Source organism: Lissotriton vulgaris, chromosome 2_1, assembly GCF_964263255.1.
Source record: "Lissotriton vulgaris chromosome 2_1, aLisVul1.2, whole genome shotgun sequence".
NCBI lineage: Eukaryota > Metazoa > Chordata > Amphibia > Caudata > Salamandridae > Lissotriton > Lissotriton vulgaris.
Window position 1 is genome coordinate 746987971 of NC_141687.1, and position 20410 is coordinate 747008380.

The 20410-nt window shown below is 42.1% G+C and overlaps 1 protein-coding gene across 1 annotated transcript in view; it reads left to right on the plus strand.

Annotated features, from left to right (window-relative positions):
* LOC147731073 (uncharacterized) overlaps positions 1 to 17019 on the plus strand; it is a 77976-nt gene extending 60957 nt beyond the window's left edge. The window contains exons 4-5 of the mRNA XM_086954141.1: positions 8053 to 8183; positions 16737 to 17019. Coding sequence (XP_086810267.1) covers positions 8053 to 8056 — 4 coding nt within the window. The 3' untranslated portion in view covers positions 8057 to 8183; positions 16737 to 17019. The remainder of the gene's footprint in view (positions 1 to 8052; positions 8184 to 16736) is intronic.
* Positions 17020 to 20410: the final 3391 nt, after the last annotated feature.

Here is a 20410-nt window from a genome sequence, read left to right on the forward strand (position 1 = left end):
CCATGTCTCCCCCTCCCAAATATATGCACACATTAGTGAACTGGAAGATGGTCAAGCGATCTTACCAGTTGACTGGAAGCATCTGGTCTTGCTGTGAACATGCTGCTTTCTGCTTTGGTTGCATGGTGACTCACTATAGAATTGTTTGGGATAAGGCTTAAGGGATTTGTCAGAACCCCTTAAAAAGGCCACAGGGCATGCAGAGGTTTCTGGGCCCACTTGTGGTGGTTGAGGCATTTTACACCTGATGTCTTGGGACACAACCTACTATGGATCCTGAGCAACTGTGCCAAGTACCCCATCTGCACTTTACTTTCAGTGGTAGCTGTTAACAAGCAGTCAAAGGCTACCTCGTGGGGGGTAGGAACTGTAGACATAGGTTTGTGAACGCAACTCATAACTCAAAGTACACTAAGTAATGTCAAATATTTCAATGTCAGTCAAATACTTGTTTTTATATTAAAATAAGTATTTTATTTCTAACTTTGTGCATTCAAAGAAGTATAATGACATTCGTAAGCAATAATACAATCCCCTTGAGGTCGGGGCTCTTGTGTTTGACTGGCAAATCCCTTCCCCCCTCGCCCCTGTAATGTGGTCGGGTCATTCCCTATTCACTGGTCGCCGCATCCTGGGAACGCTCACTAGTAGGCCTTGCTCGAAAGTCCACTCTACCTCTTAGAAAAAGTGCCACCTTTAGCAGTGGGTTCCCTGGACCCAACGGGCCCGTATCAAGTCTTACCCATTCCAACAGCAAGGAAGCATCCAGCGTTTAATTGGGTGCCTGACCAAGGGCACTTGCAAAGCTCATGTCCTGCGCAGTTAATTTGATCTGCACGCAGGACGCACAGCAGCACCTGGCAGGCGCAGGCCCTCTTCTGAGCAGTGTGCCCGGCTTCAACAGCAATCGTAGGTGACCCTGGCTTACGCTGGCATTGTAAATTCAGGTTTTCCCAACACAGGGAGAGGGGCTTGATCCTCGTGCTCCTGACCAGGTCTCAACGACGCAGAGAAGTCGTATCAACGTCCTCCGGAGTCCATGGTGCACGAGTGGGCAGGTCTTGGTGCTTATTTCCAACCTGCAGGTCGCAGCTTCAGTTTTCCCAGGAGATGGCCTGAACTTTTGCAGTACTCGGTACCAGCAGCCCTTTCCGTCATATAGTGTGTCATCGGTCTTTACTGTGCAGCCATTTATACTATGGCGGTTCCTTGTGGCAAGGCCCGCACAGGTCTTGGACCAGGGATCCAAAATAAACTAAGAAAAAAAATTTATTGCCGGATAGGTTCTGAAAATGGCACCACAGATCCATGACATCAAAACATTTCATCTCACCAGTAGGACCATAACCATTCCTTGGCTTTTAAATCTGTCTAGGCCATCAGATTACTGCATTAATGTATCCCCATACAATTTGCATACCGTCATGTGCTTACAAACTAAAGGTGCTCAGATCCTCACGTTCTAAGTTTTATTACATGATATGATGGGCATACTGATGATCAAGACTGCTGTCCATCTAAGAGCCCAGTTAGAACCGCATAACAGCCCTGTCTATCTCCTGGTGTCCAGCTAGATGTGCAAGCTATTTATAAATGCGTCGCTTGATAAACTGATATTTGTTGCCAAGATTGGGTCTGTGCCTCTGAAAAATATGCATCCAGGACCCTCTTGATTGCATTCAACTTGTTTTTTTATTGTTTATTAGGTGTTACAGAAATTTGAATATATATACTGGTAATCTGGCACACAAAAGCTCGGAAAAAATGACTTTAGACATCAAACGATATCAATCTAAACTCAAAACCTGCATATCGGCCAGGCCATGGTCACAAGGTGCAGGCAGCTGTAAATCGGAATTTAGGAGTGCAGGGGTAAAAGGTATGCTCTTGGGGTTATGCAATGCGGAATAGTGGGGTTACATAATGATCTCTAGTGATGTCAAAGTATCATAACATTCCTTCGTGTGCAGGGCTCTTTACTTTGGGGCAGAGAAATCAACACATTCAGGGCCACTACACATCTGTTATTTAAACCATCAACAACAAACAAACTTTCCCAGTAACCCATCATGAGACCTCCAATATTAACTGGGATCATTTGGGAGACTTTTTGCTTTTGGTGTTCCTGGGTAATCCGAGGTAAACTTGCCTGTACAAATGCTGAAACTTTGTCACCAACAGCCCCCTGAATGTTTCAGGGCAAATCAACACTGTCTGGGAAACTCTGGTCAAAAACGTCCATTCTCAGCTACTTGCAAGTTACTCTGGTTGGCAACTTTAATCTGTCTTGAGTAGAGGAACAGGAACAGTCTCTAACCCTGAAACAGTCCGCCCCTTACCTGGTTGCCCACCTCAGAACATGTTCCTGCTTAAGTCTTCCGGGAAGGTCAGTAGCCAGTGGCGGCTGGTGTCAGGGCAGAGTGGCGGGGTCAGGGGGACGACAGCGGACTACAATAAGGAAAAAAGGAAAAAATAACTTACCTTCAGCCAGCCACATCGCGCTCTTTCATTTGAGAGGAGCATCAGGAATGGCCTGAGCGCCCTCGGTTTGCACTCCCAGTGAAACTGGGAGCCTGTGCCTGCCATCTCCAACCCGGCAACGCAGCTCAGGTTGGAGACCGCTACAGTGTGTGATTGACCGTCCTGAGACAGCTGACCAAACCCACATGCGCACTGAAGGGAGTACATACCACACCCTGGTCCCGCCCTCAAGACTCGACTCAGAAAAACAAAAACATGATAAAAAAATGGGCTTAAAACCTGTTTTATTTTTTGCATTTTTGAGGGTGCTGTCAGGGGGATAACCCTTCTATGCCATAGCGGAGGAGACCCCGCAGTCAGTAGTACCTACCAAAAATATCTTCGATATTACATTTTCTTTTTGTGGGCAAAGTGTCTTTCTGAAGCACATCATATGGAGGCCTACATCCAATTCCATCTCTGTCGCCAAAAAGGCTTAATTTGAACTGTTTTGGCCTCAGTCCGCCTATTTTTGACCTTCACAATAGAAGTTACACCGCACTGTCAAAAACTGATTGCAGAGTCATTGACCTCTTGCTCATCGGCTACAAATGCTTCTGCCTCCAGAGTCCATTTTATCTGAAGTGCAGTTTTACCCACTGCAGTGATGTAAAGTCCCTAAGTTCTGCCTCCATTGAGGTCAGGCCTCTAACTCCATCTCGGACAACACTCCTCCCAAATTCTGTCAACACTGTCATATCTGTTATAAGCAATATTAACATAAATGTCATCTGCTCTTACTCTCTCAGATCTACCAAATATGTCAAGTCATTTGATAAGGACCCAGATATAACTCCTGGTGAGTCTGGAACAAGCGTTCTCTTATCAATATGTCATGGCCATCAAGAAACATCCTTAGGTAGTTAATCTAAGAGGTGTAGTTCGAATTGAGGACCCCTTGGCCCCCATCTTCCTAAAGATATGCCTAGAACCCTTTCTTTTGTGCCTGTAATCTATGTAGAGCATTCCTGAAATTAGGTCAACGTTTTTTTCCCTGATAAGGTTTAGTATTGAAGGACCACCACTCATCCCCTGGGGTAGAGAAGTTCTTCGCCCGAGGTTATACTGCAAGATACCATCTGAAGACCATCTTGGTTATTGCCGACATTCAGAGATGATGATGCACCTATCCTGACACTGATAAGAGCCGAGTACCTGAGGGAGGTGGTTACTGCAGAACATGTTTTCCTTTCTCAGGGAACATTTCCTTCAATACTCTTCCGATCATGACAGCCTGACTGTCAGCAAGGTATGCAGTGCGCTACTTCTCCCTAAGAAACTCTAGACTGCAAGTTGCCCTACCACATGGTCTCAGAGGGTAGTGCACAGAGGTAGGTTTCAGGCTTTTAGATCACATTTAAACCATGTTAGAAATTTTCATTTTATTCTCATTGTTTACAACATGCCTTCTTACGGTTTTTATGATCTCCCTTGTGATTATTTTATATGTACAAAGAAACAGGTTCAACCTGTTATAATAAATACTTTTAGTCAAAAGTGTCTGTTATTTTTAGTAGTGTGTGTGATACTGTTAAGAGCAAAATAGGTTTACTGTTACAACGGTACTTCTGATCCCTTTCCAGGGACTGTTAGTAACCCAAAAGCAGGGGGTTAACTTTAACTATGTATTTAGGTGGGTCCTGCAGGACTAAGATAACCTGTCTTTCACATTCAGCATTGGTGGACTGAACTAAGTTGACCATGTAGAACTCTGCAGTGTTGTAGTTTACCCAACAGAAGTTTTTACTAATGTGGCATCCAACCTGTTCTCAATTACAGCAGCCTTAATCGTCACGCCTTCTTGTGCATACTTTCAGGAGATATGATCAACATCTTTCACCTTTGGATAGACCTGTCTCTCCACCATCTGCTGTAGCATCTTTCAGTCACTTCTTCATGTTATAGCTTAGGGGGGAGGGGTGTTGGAGAGGGAGACGTTTTCCATTTACAAGGCAGTCCTCACCATCTTAATGGGCAAAGCTACTTCCCCAGGAGTTCAGCTCTTGTGGAATTTCCTCATAGCCTCTATGTATAGAAAGAGTTAAGCATCTCAGCTTCTCCTACTCCACAAGCCACCAGTAATCTCTGTGTGGAACGGTCCATAGGTCCACCAAGTGGCGCACCCTCTCAAGTCTAGGAGCAGGAGAAACATAGGTGCGGGTCTAACACGGGAATCATGCAGATACCTCATCATCACCTGAGGCCTGATCCAGACCGATGTGTCATTTCCATGTCATACAATGTAGTGGTTCTGTGACCTGATTCATTTCCCTAACGTTTGAAGTGTCCAGACCACCATGAATCTTCAAACTCAGAATACCTCTACTGATATGAACCAATCTATCTGACAAACCAAACCCAATTAAATACCTCTATCTACCCCCACCCAATACAACTGGTCTGTGGATTATGAAATATGAAATATCCCACCACCCCAATGTAAGAAGTGTCTCTATCTCTGGTAAATAACTTATGACTTTGTACCCCTAGCAGGTGTGCAAATTATGATTTTGTACCCCTAACAGGTGTGCAAAGCACTACCTCACTGTGCTCATCACCTAGAGAGAACTGATAAGAACTGATAAGAATTGATGACCTATAGTGATAAGTAATTGATGCACTATAGTGTGCATTTTGCACCAGATAGTACTACAGATGTATAAAGCATAGGCCACGGCCTTAAGTCAATTATCGAAGGAGCTCTACTTAGTTAACTACACATTGAGTTCTCTTTGTATCATACTCCATGTCCTCGACTTCGCTTCCGTTCATCTGCTACAAAGCCTAAAATGAATAGGCAAGGCAATTCCTAACAATAAATGTGATACCGTATTGTTCCTTGATAACCTTGATTGCACCAGACCAACAACACTTCCACTCACCCAATGAAAGCTTTCCATATGTGTTTCTTTTTATTCTAAGCCTTTAGATGCTGGGAGACCAGGCTAATCATTTTTTAGGTATGCATATTTTATATTATGTTGTATAAGGTTGTGTTATTTGGATTATTATTGAAAGTAGGACAATCAGGTGGAAGCCAAGGCTCTTTAACTGCTATTTAATCATAATTTCCAGAAGTGTGGCATCTTTGTAACCCTGCTCACATCCCAGAAATGATCTCAATTTTACCTTTGTTTAATCGATCCTCCTTTGAGTTTTAATTGCATGCCACCCAGATTAATTCATATTTACATGTCCCTTAAGCCAAGGATGCAAACTTCGCTAAACTTGTAACTGAATGTTTAGCTGGGTGTCATTGCCGTAGGAATGGAACAGCATGTTGTGGTTACAAATGGTACTATGTTTGTATACATATAGATATTGACCAAACCCCAGACAATGATGACCCCTTGTGGTTGATTGACTTCACCCACATGGATGATTTTTGTGAATTGTGGAGTTGGCAATGCTCATGCTGCATTGTAACTCGATACTTGCCGTGTGGTGACGCAAGCGACTAGGTGTTGTCAAGAATGGCAGTGTGACTTGTACCATCTGAAAGCATTAGGTGTATCCCCCGGAAAGTCCAATTGTTTGTCTGCTACAGTTTGTGGAGTACTGCCTAATTGTTGCTAGTTGTTGCAGGTACTGGGCACATGCACTCATATTTGGGGACTGGGACTAATTTTTAGTATCAAACTTTGAGACAAATCAAGAGAGAGAGGTATAAAAGGGAGAAAGATGTGGAAAGAAAACTATGGCAATTGGCAAAGTTAGGAAGCAAGGATGATAAAAAAAACCTGCAAGAGATAGGGAGAAGGAACGTAAGCTGGTGGAAGAAAGACGCATGAGGTGGAATCAAGACTAAGCTGTCTTGTGTTTGGGAAGCCCTGGATGTGAGCCGCACTGGCGTGCTCATAAGAATATCATAGAGCCCCTACAAATTTAGGACCATTGCAGTGGGATGGCCACAGTAGCAGCAGGGTCTAAATGCTGCATTCACCTTTCTGCCCATCTTTTTACCCTCCAGCTCACATCTGAGCTGCGGCTTCGAAGGAGAAAACCACACACAAGAAAGGCGATCTTTTTGGAAACCGAGAGTAAAATGAGCACCAAAATAAGGTGCTATTAAAGTCCATTAATTTCTGTGACCCTGAGTGGGCACAGATTAACACCATCCCCTCTTGTCATCAATTCCCTAAAAAAGGGGAGAAACAGGAGATATACAAACTACGTCCACTCATGTCACTGCAGGAAGATAAATAGACGTATACAGTGCAGTTTGAAGATGAAGAAGGTGTTCCTGCTGTTCGTTTTACGGCTCTGGGGGCAAACTTATCAACTTTCTGACAAAATGCTGGTGCTGTAGCAAAGGCGGGCTGGGAGAAGAAAAGCCTTCAATATTTCAACATTTTCAGCCTCTTCTGCTTCTGTGACATTGGGCACTCGGGGAGCATTACAGAGTGATTTAACTGACAGGACAGAACTAATATCAGTGCCAGTCATAGTGGATTGCGATTCAGATGTGGTGACAGTGTTGCAGAAGGTGACATTGCCTCGCTAAGGAAGGGAGTGCTATGAACATTAATTGCAACTTTTTAAAGAGGTGGACAAAACATAGAAAAGATAACAGGAAAAGCAAAAAAACAAGACACTTCATGACACAATAATCACTGAGTGGTGGCATCCTGTAAGATGCAGAAAGCAACAGCTTTTGGGTCGATTAAAGAGTAGGTCCTGAATCAAGAGACTGGCAGTGCCCGGCCAATAGCAACGCTCCTTCGTGCCTCGGCACGCAAAGTCAGGCAAGCAGAATGTGTAGTTATTATTGAGTATTTCAAGATTACCTGGTTAAGGAAAGATTATTGGCTGAAGACAAGGTGACTGAAGGCCATGTACAGCTTCATGTAGTTTTCTTTTTTATTTCTGTAATTTTTTATTGTATATATAAAAAAATATATATATATATTTACATCATTCCAAAGGTTCCATGATTTAGTATTAGAGACCACCTGGAAATAAAAAGGGTTCTGTTCCCTCCTGTCAGAATTGAAACACAGCAGGGTACAAGCCAAAACTGTTCAATACTAGAAGCAGAAGGTTCTGTTTTCAGATATCCATGCAACAAAAGATTTTCGGGACAGAAACCAGAAGTGAGATTCTTTAAATACATGAATGATGATTGGGTGCTAAAAGTTTCACAGGCGGTCAGTGGTGAGGAGAAGGCTCATCTTCAAGCCGCTTTGTTTCTTACTATTGGAGGGTGATGGATGAGAAATGTTGGCAAGTTCTTTTGGCCTCAAAAATCCCTAGCAGAGTGGATATCAGTGTGGTCTGGGGAGACGAAGAACAGCAGGGGGTTAACAGACAAGGCAGGAATAGAAAAACATTATCCATTAATATCAAAATTGTTATAGTTGTAGATCTCATCTTCACTTAGCAATTTCTGAAATAGAGAATGTTATGCTGTGTGCCTAGCATATTTTCCTCCTCATTGCAACTGTTGTGGAATGCAAAATTGTGAATGTAGATGATGTGGATAATTCATTTATTTCAAAGAATAAAAAGTTGATGTATGTCTTTACATTACAGCTAGATCGAACAGGCCTATGTGTAATTGGGTGTGCAATCGGACATTTCCCAACAAACTATTTTAGCTGTGTTTCATCCGGTTCTATGGAATGTGTTGGCTGCTTCGGAGTTCCTGCTGGATAGCTATAAATGTGAGTGAAGGTGAATCTACGACCTGCAAAAGAAGTGTTCTACAGATCATACTGTTTAAGATGAATTGTCTTTTTTACCTCTGCGACGCAATATTTCCAAACAATTTTTTTTAAAGTAGTATAATGTATGCTCAAGAATGTACCTGTCATTTGTTTTAATCTCAGTGCAATATATAGACGTTACCTGCGCTCTTGCTAGATTTTGAATGGCCTTAAATGATTTTAAATCCTGAATGGGTATGTATCAAATTGTAGTTTATGATTTGTCTATGTTTAAATAAGCAAACATTTTTGAACCGCACTGAAGGAGAATCTTTGTTTAATGAGGATGCTGCTGCACGCACGCTCTGTCTGAGTACTGAGAGCTGGCTAAGCAACCTCAGTGAGGTGAGCCATGAGACATGGCGCTTATCCCAGGCACTTTATTACTGACAAATACATCTTCGCCTGATTGCATCAGACTTTGGCTAAGAAACACGAAACGAATAAGCATTTCAATTGTAAGACCTTTACCGGAGTTGACACATTCCAAATATTTTTTCCAGCTCAGTGGTTTAATGTGAACGTCTATCAATAGCTTCTAAAATTTGAAACATGTCAGCAGGTTTTCTGATGTTCTATCATTTAAACGTAATAAATATATTACTATTACCGAGGTTTTTTTTAAGTAAGTGAAGGATAGTTTTTTATAAAATGTATTTGCTTTTCCCCCCAAACAAAAAGTACTGAGAACATTATGTACCACACAGATATTTCTCGACATCACTCTGCTTCTGTCTTAGCTCTTTTGTAATGCTGGGGTCGTTTAAATTTGGAGGTATTATCTAACTCTTACTAAATAGGTCTCTAAAAATGCACTTATCAGGTATAAAGGGCTTAATCTCAGCCACGAATGTGACGTCATTTGATAACCTTCATATCAATTTATGATCTTGCCATCGACTTTGCTTAGTTTATGTCAGTGACGCTTCCACCATGCCCCTACGCTCCTCCTCTTCCTGCTGAAGTGTTATGAAGGATTATTATTTGATAAAGGCGCCGTAGAAAAAACCTTAGCTTTGTAAAATGTTTTCTTTGGCACTTTTAGATGTGCTCCAGGGACCACTGAACCATCGTGAGAGCCCTAATTTCAAAATCATTTAAACCATTGTTTGCCCGAGGGATATTCATGATTAAGAATCTCAATTGAAGTTGCCGAGTTAAAATTAGCTTGTTATTTTTCCAAATTGATACTCAAAAAATCAGAGGCTTTAGGTTTACCAATGCTTATTAAATCCAAAGGTGGTATTCTCTAATGTAAATGATAAGCTCCTACAAATGGGCAGAGGAGTTTTTCTAATTCTGTAGAGAATACATGTTCTCATATTCCGAAATTTCACACGCCAAACTAGCTAGAAACAGGATGGATGTCAGCATTAAGAAGGCTTATTAAGCGAAGTACTCCTGTGAATGCACACGTTATTTACTATGCTATAGATTTGTGTGGCTAATTGCATGGCACAAAGCAGCGCAAAGTGATGCACATCATCACAGAAATTAACTTACCATTATAGAAGCCTGCAGGCACATCACAAAGTTGTGTAGCACCAAGTGAACGCCAGCGCCACCCTCAATAAATATCCAACTGGAATTCAATTCAGAAGACAGTGGAATCGATGTGGGCCATCTTTAAATTGTAAATAATCTGTCAGTGTTGTCCCATCCATGTTCCCGTTAAGCTGGAGCTCCAACTAATCATAACTGGGGAATATGACATTTGATTTTCCTTTTTTTCAGACCCTCATCCATAATCTTTGATTTCAGTTCTCTGACTACAGTTCCTCTCTATAAAGATCAACTAAGGCTTGTTACTATGTTTTTTGTCCTGGAAATTTGGACTATGGCAGTCAATTGAAGGGTGGATCAAGATTGTGTCTCATTTCATCACTAGTCATTACATATGGGAAAAAGTCTTCTGCAGTGGCTTGCAAATTGCATGCAGGCATCAGGTTTGGTGGGACAGTGTCCAGGTAGCCTCACCACTTTCACAGCCGTGGTTCTTCACATAACGCATGCCAGGCATCCGAACCACTCATCTCACTGGTCTGCATGTGTGAGCTCCTTGGTGTGTGATACAGCATTTGCCGTCAGCAAAAAAGAAGGAATGATTGTTAAATGAGCTATATGGAGATTGCCAAGAAATTTCACTTTGCAGTTGGATCACAAATAATTTGCCAGTCTCACGGGAGAGAAAGGCCACTTCATGCAAGCGGTGATCCAAAAGCAGTATGAACTGTCATTGTCTTGAGCTCTTCCTTCAGACTCCTGGTGGCAGAGCTCCCACTCTTAGTAATGGTCACCTTGGGTCAAATCAGACTGGAGAGTGTGTCTGATTTCCTGTCTTTGCACCATGGGAGAATGCAATTATTTAAATCATATGTCTTTAATTATTCACTGCCAGTATCCGTTGTCTATATATATATATATATTTATGATAGGACGATCTAGACTTCATGTCTAATTTAATCCTCTAAATATATACGAATGAAAAAACAAATTTCCAATATCTAGTTACCTTTAATAGGTAATCTATTTCACTAAAATATTACAATCTTGCTTTCTTCGCATTCAATATGACGACCAACTGTAGTACTCTCCTCATGTTTACAACAAGTATACAAAAAGTATTTTCAACATGTGAATTTATCTTTCCTTTTCTGGATTCAACTTTCAGCCAGTGATACATTAATTATAAATTATCGCTGGTTTCTTTGATAATAGCACCTGCTCGACATTACAATAAGTCCTCTCTCTATACCAACAACTATCGCAACACCATTGAGCATGGCTTCTTAGATAACAGTACCTGCTCAGCATTGAATATGGCGACTAATTGTAGTCCTTTTTTCATGTTTACAACATAAAATAGTTTGTTATAGATTGCCTTTAAAAAGTATTTTCAACATTTGAATTTATCTTTCCTTTTCTGGAATTAACTTTCAGCCAGTGATACATTAATTTTAAATCATCGCTGGCTTCTTAGATAACAGTACCTGCTCGACATTAAAATAAGTCCTCTCTCTATACCTACGACTATCGTAACACCATTGAGCATAGCTTCCTAGATAATAGTACCTGCTCAACGTTAAAACAAGTCCTTTCTCTATACCAACTATTATCGTAACATCAATGAGCTTTTTGATGACGTCGAAATGCCAGCGACTCCATTTATCCCGTTTAGCTTTCGACACCGGTTTTGAATTAATTACTAATAAATTCATGTAGACCCGAGTTTTGAAACATAGGTTCATCACTCTATCCGAAAACGGTTGACGGCTTTTGCATCACGGAAACCCAGCTACAGGAATCTTTGCGATATCATGCAGGTGAGATCTTAAACTTAGGCACCTTAGTGTAAATCGACCCAGAGAACCTAACTTTTAAAATACCCTTTGCCTTGTTTACTTGTCCCATAGATTCTCGCTCAAGACCCCCCAGGATATAGCGGCATGCATTCGCAAATTTAGCGGCACAAAAATGGAAATTTAGCGGCTCAAATATGGAAATTTAGCCGCAATTTTGCGGCATTTTATCTGCCCATATTTCCTACAACAAACACAGATATCTTAGCTCTTTTAGTTATTTAACAACATTAAGCTATGTATATTTGGTTTAATTACAATGTAGCCATTTGTTTCCCTCGAAAAGCATGTACAGATATTCAAGTGTATCTCTGGATATGGTTTGGGAATTCTCAACGTGTCAAATCCTGGTGCTGGTCGTGGGGAAATGAAGTGGTGAAGTATTCCAGGGGCGTGACGTCATTGGACAGTCCGCACCGTTGGTCTCTTGAAGTGTGTGCTCTGCTTGTTGTTGAACCAGACCTGGAGTAGGTGATGGCGTGACCGAGCGAGATGTCAAATGCAGAGTTCACCCGAGTCCACAGTGATGCACACCCTTTGGCTCACGGCCCTACTTATGCCTCATCGTTATGCACGGTGCACTTTCGGTTCTCTGCAGCTATATGTGTACTGTGAATGCCTCTCCTGTTTTTTGTTATTTTAATATGCTTCCTGCGTCTCGGACAGGGACATTTTGGCGCTATGTAATACATACAGTTAAATATAAACAGGAAACATGATTGCCACAGGGCCTAGGCCAGCTCAATGTGCCTGGACTAGGCCTCTGTGGTTCCATTTCTTCCTGCGCTTTCGTGTGTACCCTCTTCATTCATACAAAATGGAGAAAGAATAAAGAGAAAAGTAGGAAAGAAGTCACAAGATGGCAAAGAAGGGGTGAAAAAGAACATTTAAGAGTCAGATAAAGAGAGAAAGTGTAGGGTGGCGGAAGAAAGAGGTATTGATTTATTGAAGACTAGACACCCGTAGTATTCTTCAGAAAAACAGACAGGAAGTGTAGTGGTGGAAGAAAAAGGCATGAGGTGGAATCAAGGCTAGATAGCCTCTTTATTCATGAGATAAAGAGACAGAAAGTGCAGGGCGGTGGAATGAAGAGGCACGAGGTGTAATCAAGATCAGGCAGCTTTGGTATTCTCCAACCCTGGCAGCAGGCTACATAAAACAATTTTGGGCCCTTGCACTGGTTTATTTATTTTTTTACAAATTAAATAAATGCTACCCTTATCCTTGACCTGAACCCTAATCCTAATATCATTCCTTGCAGCTCCCCTTATGCCTCCCTCTGCACTTACGCTGGCTGATCCCTGACCTTACTTAACCTTAATGAACTCTCTAACCCTGTCCTCCACCTCGACAAATACCTCACCTTTCCTATTTTGAGACAAGACCTTTTGTGGCACAATGTTTTTTTTGTTGTTTTTTTACTGTAAAATGAATGGTCATGAGGCCTCTGTTCCGGGTGTCACCATCTCATACCTGCTAAGTTTCCATTGTCCTTGCCGTGATGTGCACGTAAGATGTTGTTTCTGTGCTCCATCAGTCCCTCCCCCACACCCTCCCCTCCGAGACTCCTGCATCCTGCCTGTGCGCACGGGCACCTGCTCCCCACGGCCTTGTTTCTCGCTTCCATTAGAATCTCACACCTCTGCCTGGCTGCTGGGCCCCTCCCCCGCCCTCCTTGGTGTAACATCTGTGAGGGGGGTGCTAATGAGTCAAGTAGCACATGTTCTTCCCAGGCCCCCAGGCGTCGGCTGCTGCCCCTCAGTCAGACCCCCCAGGATGTGGCATGGTTTAGCTTTTGTAAAAATACCGCGATTTCTACAAAAGTGCCGATTTCGCGGGCACTTTTGTAAAAATCGCGGCATTTTTATAAAAGTGCCGATTTCGCGGCAAATCGCGAAATCGCGATATCCTGGAGGGTCTGTTTAAAGATGGCTACACTAAAACTTTCAATGCAGTAATTTTATCCATAACCAACGTTCATCGCTACGTCTTTTAAGGTATATGTGAACCTATTGTTATTACTGAATACGAATATGGCTACATAAGTTGCTGTCATCAGTAGATATTGTTTAAATTAGACATTCATATTATTTTTTATATACATAGGATATCACGCCCATCTATTTTACTAGCAACATAGCCGTTGGGATACCGCTCTTCTAAACGTCACAATTCTTGAAACGATATCACGTTTGAGGCATCACCATCTTATCTAAGGTATATGTCAATTTACCATTGGTATTAAATGATATTATTATGGATATATTAGTTTTTTACCAAAAGTAAGTTTGGCTAAAGTTATGCTTCCATACTACTCTGGATATATAAGATATTACATCTACCATTTCGATCAGTAGAAACGCTGCTTGGATATCATTTTTCTATAGCGCATAGCTTTTGAATTGATATCACGTTTAAAATTCTACGAGACACTATGGGTATATCACATTTTGTGATTGTAGGATAAGCTATGATGAAATATCACTGCAAATAACTTATCTCAAACAATCTGCCATTTATTCCCAGTTACCCTTCTCTGGTGATCCTTTAAAAACTTGGAAGAAAGACAAGTGGTCTAAGAGAAAAAAATATATATCACAGAAACGTTATATTCACCTTTTGATTTTGAAAGTAAGTGATTGAACAAATGTACCTTTTTGCTTTGTACTAAGGCAGTATACAAATAATGGAAAGTTAAAGCGAAAATTAGATAGCCACCATCCAAACCTATTTTTTAACCTAGACTCTTATAGTTGGACATTGAACTTACATCTTTATCACACTATAGAGATATCTATATCATTTCATGCTTAGATTCTTTCTCTTCATTTATTATAAAAAAAATCTCACTTTTACCCTATAGCTTTGGCAAACAGGATTTATTCCATACATACTTATTAAAAATAGTTATTTCTCTGCCACTGTGTCCAAAGTGTGATAATATGGTCTAATATTTCACAACTCAAAGTCCCAAGAATCATTCAAAAATAGGAAAAATGGGAGGAGCCAGGACGGCGGCCAAGATGGCCGCGCGGACGCCCAGCTCCGCTGCTCACCTTCGTCTCCCGTGATATCCTGCCCGTGATCCTGCACCCCAGCCGTGGCTTCGTGCAGATGAACAGTAGCGGAGCTCGACCGTGTAACTCCGGTCTGCGTACCGCCCCAGATGGCTTGCAAACGTCGTCCTGAAATCTTTCGGCCCTCAGTCCGGATAAGCCAGGACCTCAGGTTGCAGCATGGCCGCCTCACAGGCGATAAACAACGGCCCTGATCGGCCATGACAGTCCGGAGCCCCGGAGGTGAAACCGAAACCACCTTGCCGCAGACATCGAGTGCGCTCGCAGCGCCGGACCTACTGCCTGCATGTTAAAGCTTTTTGGTTGGTAATCCTGATCCTGGGGATGGCATGCTGCGAGGCAGAATCTATTGCCCGCGCTAGATCATAACCGAACTGCGGGAAGAGGTGAGTGCCGCTGTGGCTGCCCGGGGCTCGACTGTGACTCTCTGCGACTCCTCTACGCACTGTACGTTCCTGTTTCAGCTGAACTGCTACTGGGGCGGTTCTTTCTTTGTTCCCTAAGTCCTGAGGTCCCGGCTGACTGCGTGGGATGTAATGGCGCCTACGGTGAGAGATGTTTTTTTGGCCATCAAAGACCTGCACACTGCCCTGAAAGATCTGGGGACGACTATGCGCCCCGCGCAGCTGATACCTTCTCCTGTTGTTGCGCACCTAGTCGCAGATACATGCAACAACGAGTGTCTGCCCACCTTCTCCCCGGCTACCGCAGTAGTTGGTTTCCAAGAATGTGAGCCGCTGGATGAAGAGACTGGGGAACATTGTATCTGAGATAGTGTGCCTGCTACCCCCTTTGATCTACTATCAGTTCATTTGTTTCCCGATCATGGGCGCCATGCACTACCGATGACTATTGGGATGCCCTGGAGAGATGTTCCTTTGCTGCTAATGTGGTCCCTGTTGTGGATCTGTGTGGCCTCAACTGGTACTTTTGGTATATTGCGTCTCACTGTGCACGGATTGGGTGGCAAGCTGACTTTTTTCCGGACTGGTCAGGGCTGACCGCTGCTTCGACATCTCCTGAGTGAATCCGGTGCCGGAACGAAACGCTGTTTGAACTAGAGACTTTGTATGGCTGGGATGATCATACCTTGTTGCTCACACTCCTTCTTAGTGGACTTCCGCTTTTTTGGGGTGGGGAGGCTGGGGGTGAGTCTGGGGCTGGAGCTACGGCCCTCCTCCGTTATTTCCCGCTTTGGGGTCTTCTTGGGGCGACAGGCATGCCTATGGGGGGGTGGGCCGTGGCCTTCCGCTGGTATGCAGGGTGGGGGTTGGGGGATGGGATGTGTTTTATGTTCTTCCTTTGTTCCTATGGCCCTCTTTCTTTTTCTTCTCTTACTCTGTTTCTTCCTTTTTCTTATATACTCTTTGCTTAATTTGGGCTCGGGGTCCAGTGTTATTGGGGAGTTTACTGTATCGTGTCGTTATGTGACGTAGCTGTTGGTTCTAGTTTCTTGCTGGTGGGACACTGCGTTTCGGTGACATCCTCCTTTTATCATGCTTCCTGCTCTGTGCTCCTTTAATGACGACTGCTCTCCTGTTCTGCGCTTAGCTCCAATTCTCTTCTTTTGTTTTATAAAATTGCGCGCTATAATATCCTCGGATCCTATTAGAAAAGGAAATCCTCCCAACTCCTGGAACATTGTGGACATATCCATTTATTGATCCTTAATACAAGACTGCGTTGACCATTGCTGTAATGTTTTCCCTCGTTCTGCGAGGCCTTCTGTTCTTGTATGCTGTTGTCGATTATCAATGGTCTGTGCTTTTACTCTCCTGTAATGGTATGTTTGAGGTTTTCCAATAATTTTTTTTTAAAAAAATAGGAAAAATGTATCAAATGTATAAATATACAAATGTTATTATCTTCTAGTTGTAAATACAAGCATCAATTGTATAATATTATAGAAAATGTCTGGCTGCGTTTTTGGTAAAAGAAGTATCAAATCTATTGTTATGTGACCTGAAATAAGGACCATGCCTAGGGGTACTATGTAAAATCTATCTGTAAATAGTGTATAATAAGAGTGTACATTTTTGCTTTTTTTGACAAATATTTTTGTAATTCTTTTTCAGTGTAGTCTAATGTATTATTGCAAATGACGGTCTCCTGATGAAGGCAGTAGCCGAAACGTGCGTAGTGTTCCAACCCACCGCTTTGCCTACTTCACAAGTCCCGAATATCCATCTTGTCATTTGATAGTAATTTGTGTCCTTTTGTTTTTTTCCCTGTGAATATAGCTCATTATATGTATATAAAGTGTTAACAATATTCTGAATCAATTATAACCGTAAAAAATATATATGATACAAACAAAAAAGAGAAAAATAAAACTGACTATATTTTTATACAAATGATATTCTTTGATATTTATTATTGCCTCTTTATGTTATGATGTACACTACATTGATTTAAAGTTTTACCCCATAGGAGATGGCATATAATACAAAATTTGAATGCTACAGTTACCTTTCTCAAATGACTGTCTTTGCAGCACTCTACAAATCTGGAATAGGGAGTACATCCGCCATTTGGCCTTGATTCCTATGACTGGTGAGGTATGTTTCAGCACACAGGGATGTCTTACTGATTTCCTTTTTCTCATGAAAGTAAGTATCTCTGCAGCCTTTTAAACCTGGTCCTGAATCATGGAGAAGGAGCCAGTCTTCCTCTACTCGGTTCAATCATTTCTTTGACTGGACACAGTGCACCGGCTGCAAGTAAAGTCAGACACGTTTTTCTAGCTCATTAAGTCAGTTTATATCTTATCAAAATGGCAAACTGGAGGACCCAATCAGCCACTCAAATTTTGTGCAGCACTTGACATTTTGTGTAAGATCCAATCCAGTTCAAGTACATCTTGCTGAAACCATTGTTTGTTTTTGATAAACAAATGTGTAAAAATGTTTTCACAATCCTGGTTCCATGGGGATGACAGACATCTCACAATGGATTCACCTTGTCTTTTAATCAGTTTGTACTGGGACCCAGATCTCTACAGCCAAGAGGCACCTCAAGTAGTGGAAATGGGGCTTCAACACATCTCATTGGTTCTGTGATTACAATCGGTTGTATGACGGAAACACACATGGCTGAAGCATGTGTGCTTCTACAATGCGGTATAAACCACAAATGTGTCTTAACCATGCATTCCTTTACCACACATGCCTTTACCGTGCATGCCTTTACAACAATTTTCTTTTGTAAGGGCATGTTTGCTAAAGGAATATGCGTGGTAAATGTCCACTACCCTGACCACTCCTTCCCGCCCTGAGCCCAAAAAATCTTTTCCCCTTACCTCGGCTTCCCCCATCCTGAGCCCTGAAATTGACCCTGCCCTTAAAACTCCCCCTTCCCCTCCCCCGCCCTGAGGCCTAAAAGCCTGCCCCATACCAAAAACGACCCCAACTCCAGCCCCCCTGCCCTGGGCCCCAAAACCTGTGGTGCCCTCAAACTACCTGTACCCCTTCCCCAACCCTGATGCCTAAAATCCTGCCCACCCTTTTAAAAAACGACACTGATCCCCCACCCTCAGCCCTAAAACCAACCCCTAACTCTAAAAATTACCCCCCCAAAACCAACCCCACTTATTTGTCCGGAGCTTCCTGTTCTGAAGTTTCCTCATCCTCACCCGTCCCATCTGGACACTAGACTGTTATCTCCCTTAACCATGCATATGCGTGCATAAGGCAGATGCGTGGTTCAAGCAAGTGTGGGTACACCCATGTGGTAAAGGCCGTTTCCCATTGCAGTCACCTTGCCCTTCATCAAAGTACTTTTGAAGATGATGCTTCCTTCTAAGAAGAATTTTGGGAACTGGGGGGTATGGCCCTGTGGACAGAAGTGGGGTTGGGCCCAATAAATCTTTAGCAAAAGAAGAAAGTACCCACACTTCACGTTATTTAGTCAAAACTCACTTAGAACAAGAAATGAATCAACTTTATCATGTTCATCTCGGCAATTACTTATGCCTTTTATTCGTTTTTTTAAACAGTGCTGTTTTTTAGAAAGAGAAGAAGGAGTTCTCCACAAACATAGCCACACGTTTTAGTGATCTAACTTATGCAACAACATATGTACAAAAATTGAAAACAAACAGTCAATACATTTCATTTCATGGTATGACGTGTAATAAAGCAAACAGGTGGAAAAAAATTAGTATTACACGTCATACCATGAAATGAAATGTATTGACTGTTTGTTTTCAATTTTTGTACATATGTTGTTGCATAAGTTAGATCACTAAAACGTGTGGCTATGTTTGTGGAGAACTCCTTCTTCTCTTTCTAAAAAACAGCACTGTTTAAAAAAACAAATAAAAGGCATAAGTAATTGCCGAGATGAACATGATAAAGTTGGTTCATTTCTTGTTCTAAGTGAGTTTTGACTAAATAACGTGAAGTGTGGGTACTTTCTTCTTTTGCTAAAGATCCTTCTAAGAAGAAGGCAGGCTTGTCATAAATGGTCAGAACTAGCAGAGTAAGCACAAAGGATATATCCCTGCTCTGTTGTTAGCTCGGAAAATCAAAACCATACCGGCCACAAACTTCCTACAGCAGCATAGGAAGAGAGGGACAAAATTATGCAAAATGTAGTGGCATGCAGGTGGGACAGAGGAAATAGGTATTTTTGCACTTATTCTGTCTATCATGCCAGTTCACCTTATTGATGGCTACACAAACACTTTGGAGCAGTCAGCCTGGAGTACACCAACCCCACATGTACACCTCATCCATGCTACATATAGCTTTCATGAAATGCTACATGTATTTACAAGGATGGGTCAGTAAGCATAATTTTCATAGTGGACTGCAGGTAGAAAAACGTTATTAAATAAGCTATAGAACCAGTTACACAGTGTTCTGTGACTGCTAGTTCTTTGAAGAGTTGTATAAAGATAAACCATTTCCTGAAGAAGAAAATATTAATAGATGGTTAGATGACCTACATGTGACATATTTTTCTAAATGCAACAGGCTGAACTTAATTCATCAATAGGTGCAGAAGAAGTGATGGGAGACTTTCACAACTCAAAGAAAGGGAAGGCCGCAGATACTGATGATATAGCATGAAAAGTATGTAAAGTCATACTGACATTATCATTCCTATTTGGTGTGCATTATTTGACTTAATAATATTGAGTGGCAAAGTCTGGCGAGATGGAAGCGAGCAGTGGTTTCCTTGCTTCTCGAGGCAGATAAAGACCCTTAACAGTGCAATTCATTTATGTCTATCTCCTTCCTAAATCTGAATATAAGATCTTAGCTGATAAACATGATAAGTGAAGACCATAATGAGTTTATACTGACTTGGTGTTAGACCTGGTATCCTTGGTGTGATTTTCCGTCTTTTTGCTTCTGCCTCCTGTATTTTTTACAGAATGCTGGTCTTCATCTTTGCAGGTTTTTGAACTTTGGGCACTTCACTACTGCTGATCATTGATAACGTGCAAGTGCTCCATGAGATAAGTGGTAAAGTGCACTGTGTGTGCCCATGGCCTGTAAATCAAATGCTACTAGTGGGACAGCAGCCATGATTGTGCCATCCACACAAGTAGCCCTGTAAATGTGCCTGAGGCCTGCCACTGCAGTGTCTGCAAGTGCAGTTTCAAAGTGCTGTGTCAACCTGACAAGTGCACCTACTTGCCAGGCCTAAACCTTCCCTTTTATTACATGTAAGACACCCCTGAAGTAGGTAGCCCTATGGGCAGGGTGCACTGTATGTGAAAGGTAGAACAGGTACTGGTGTG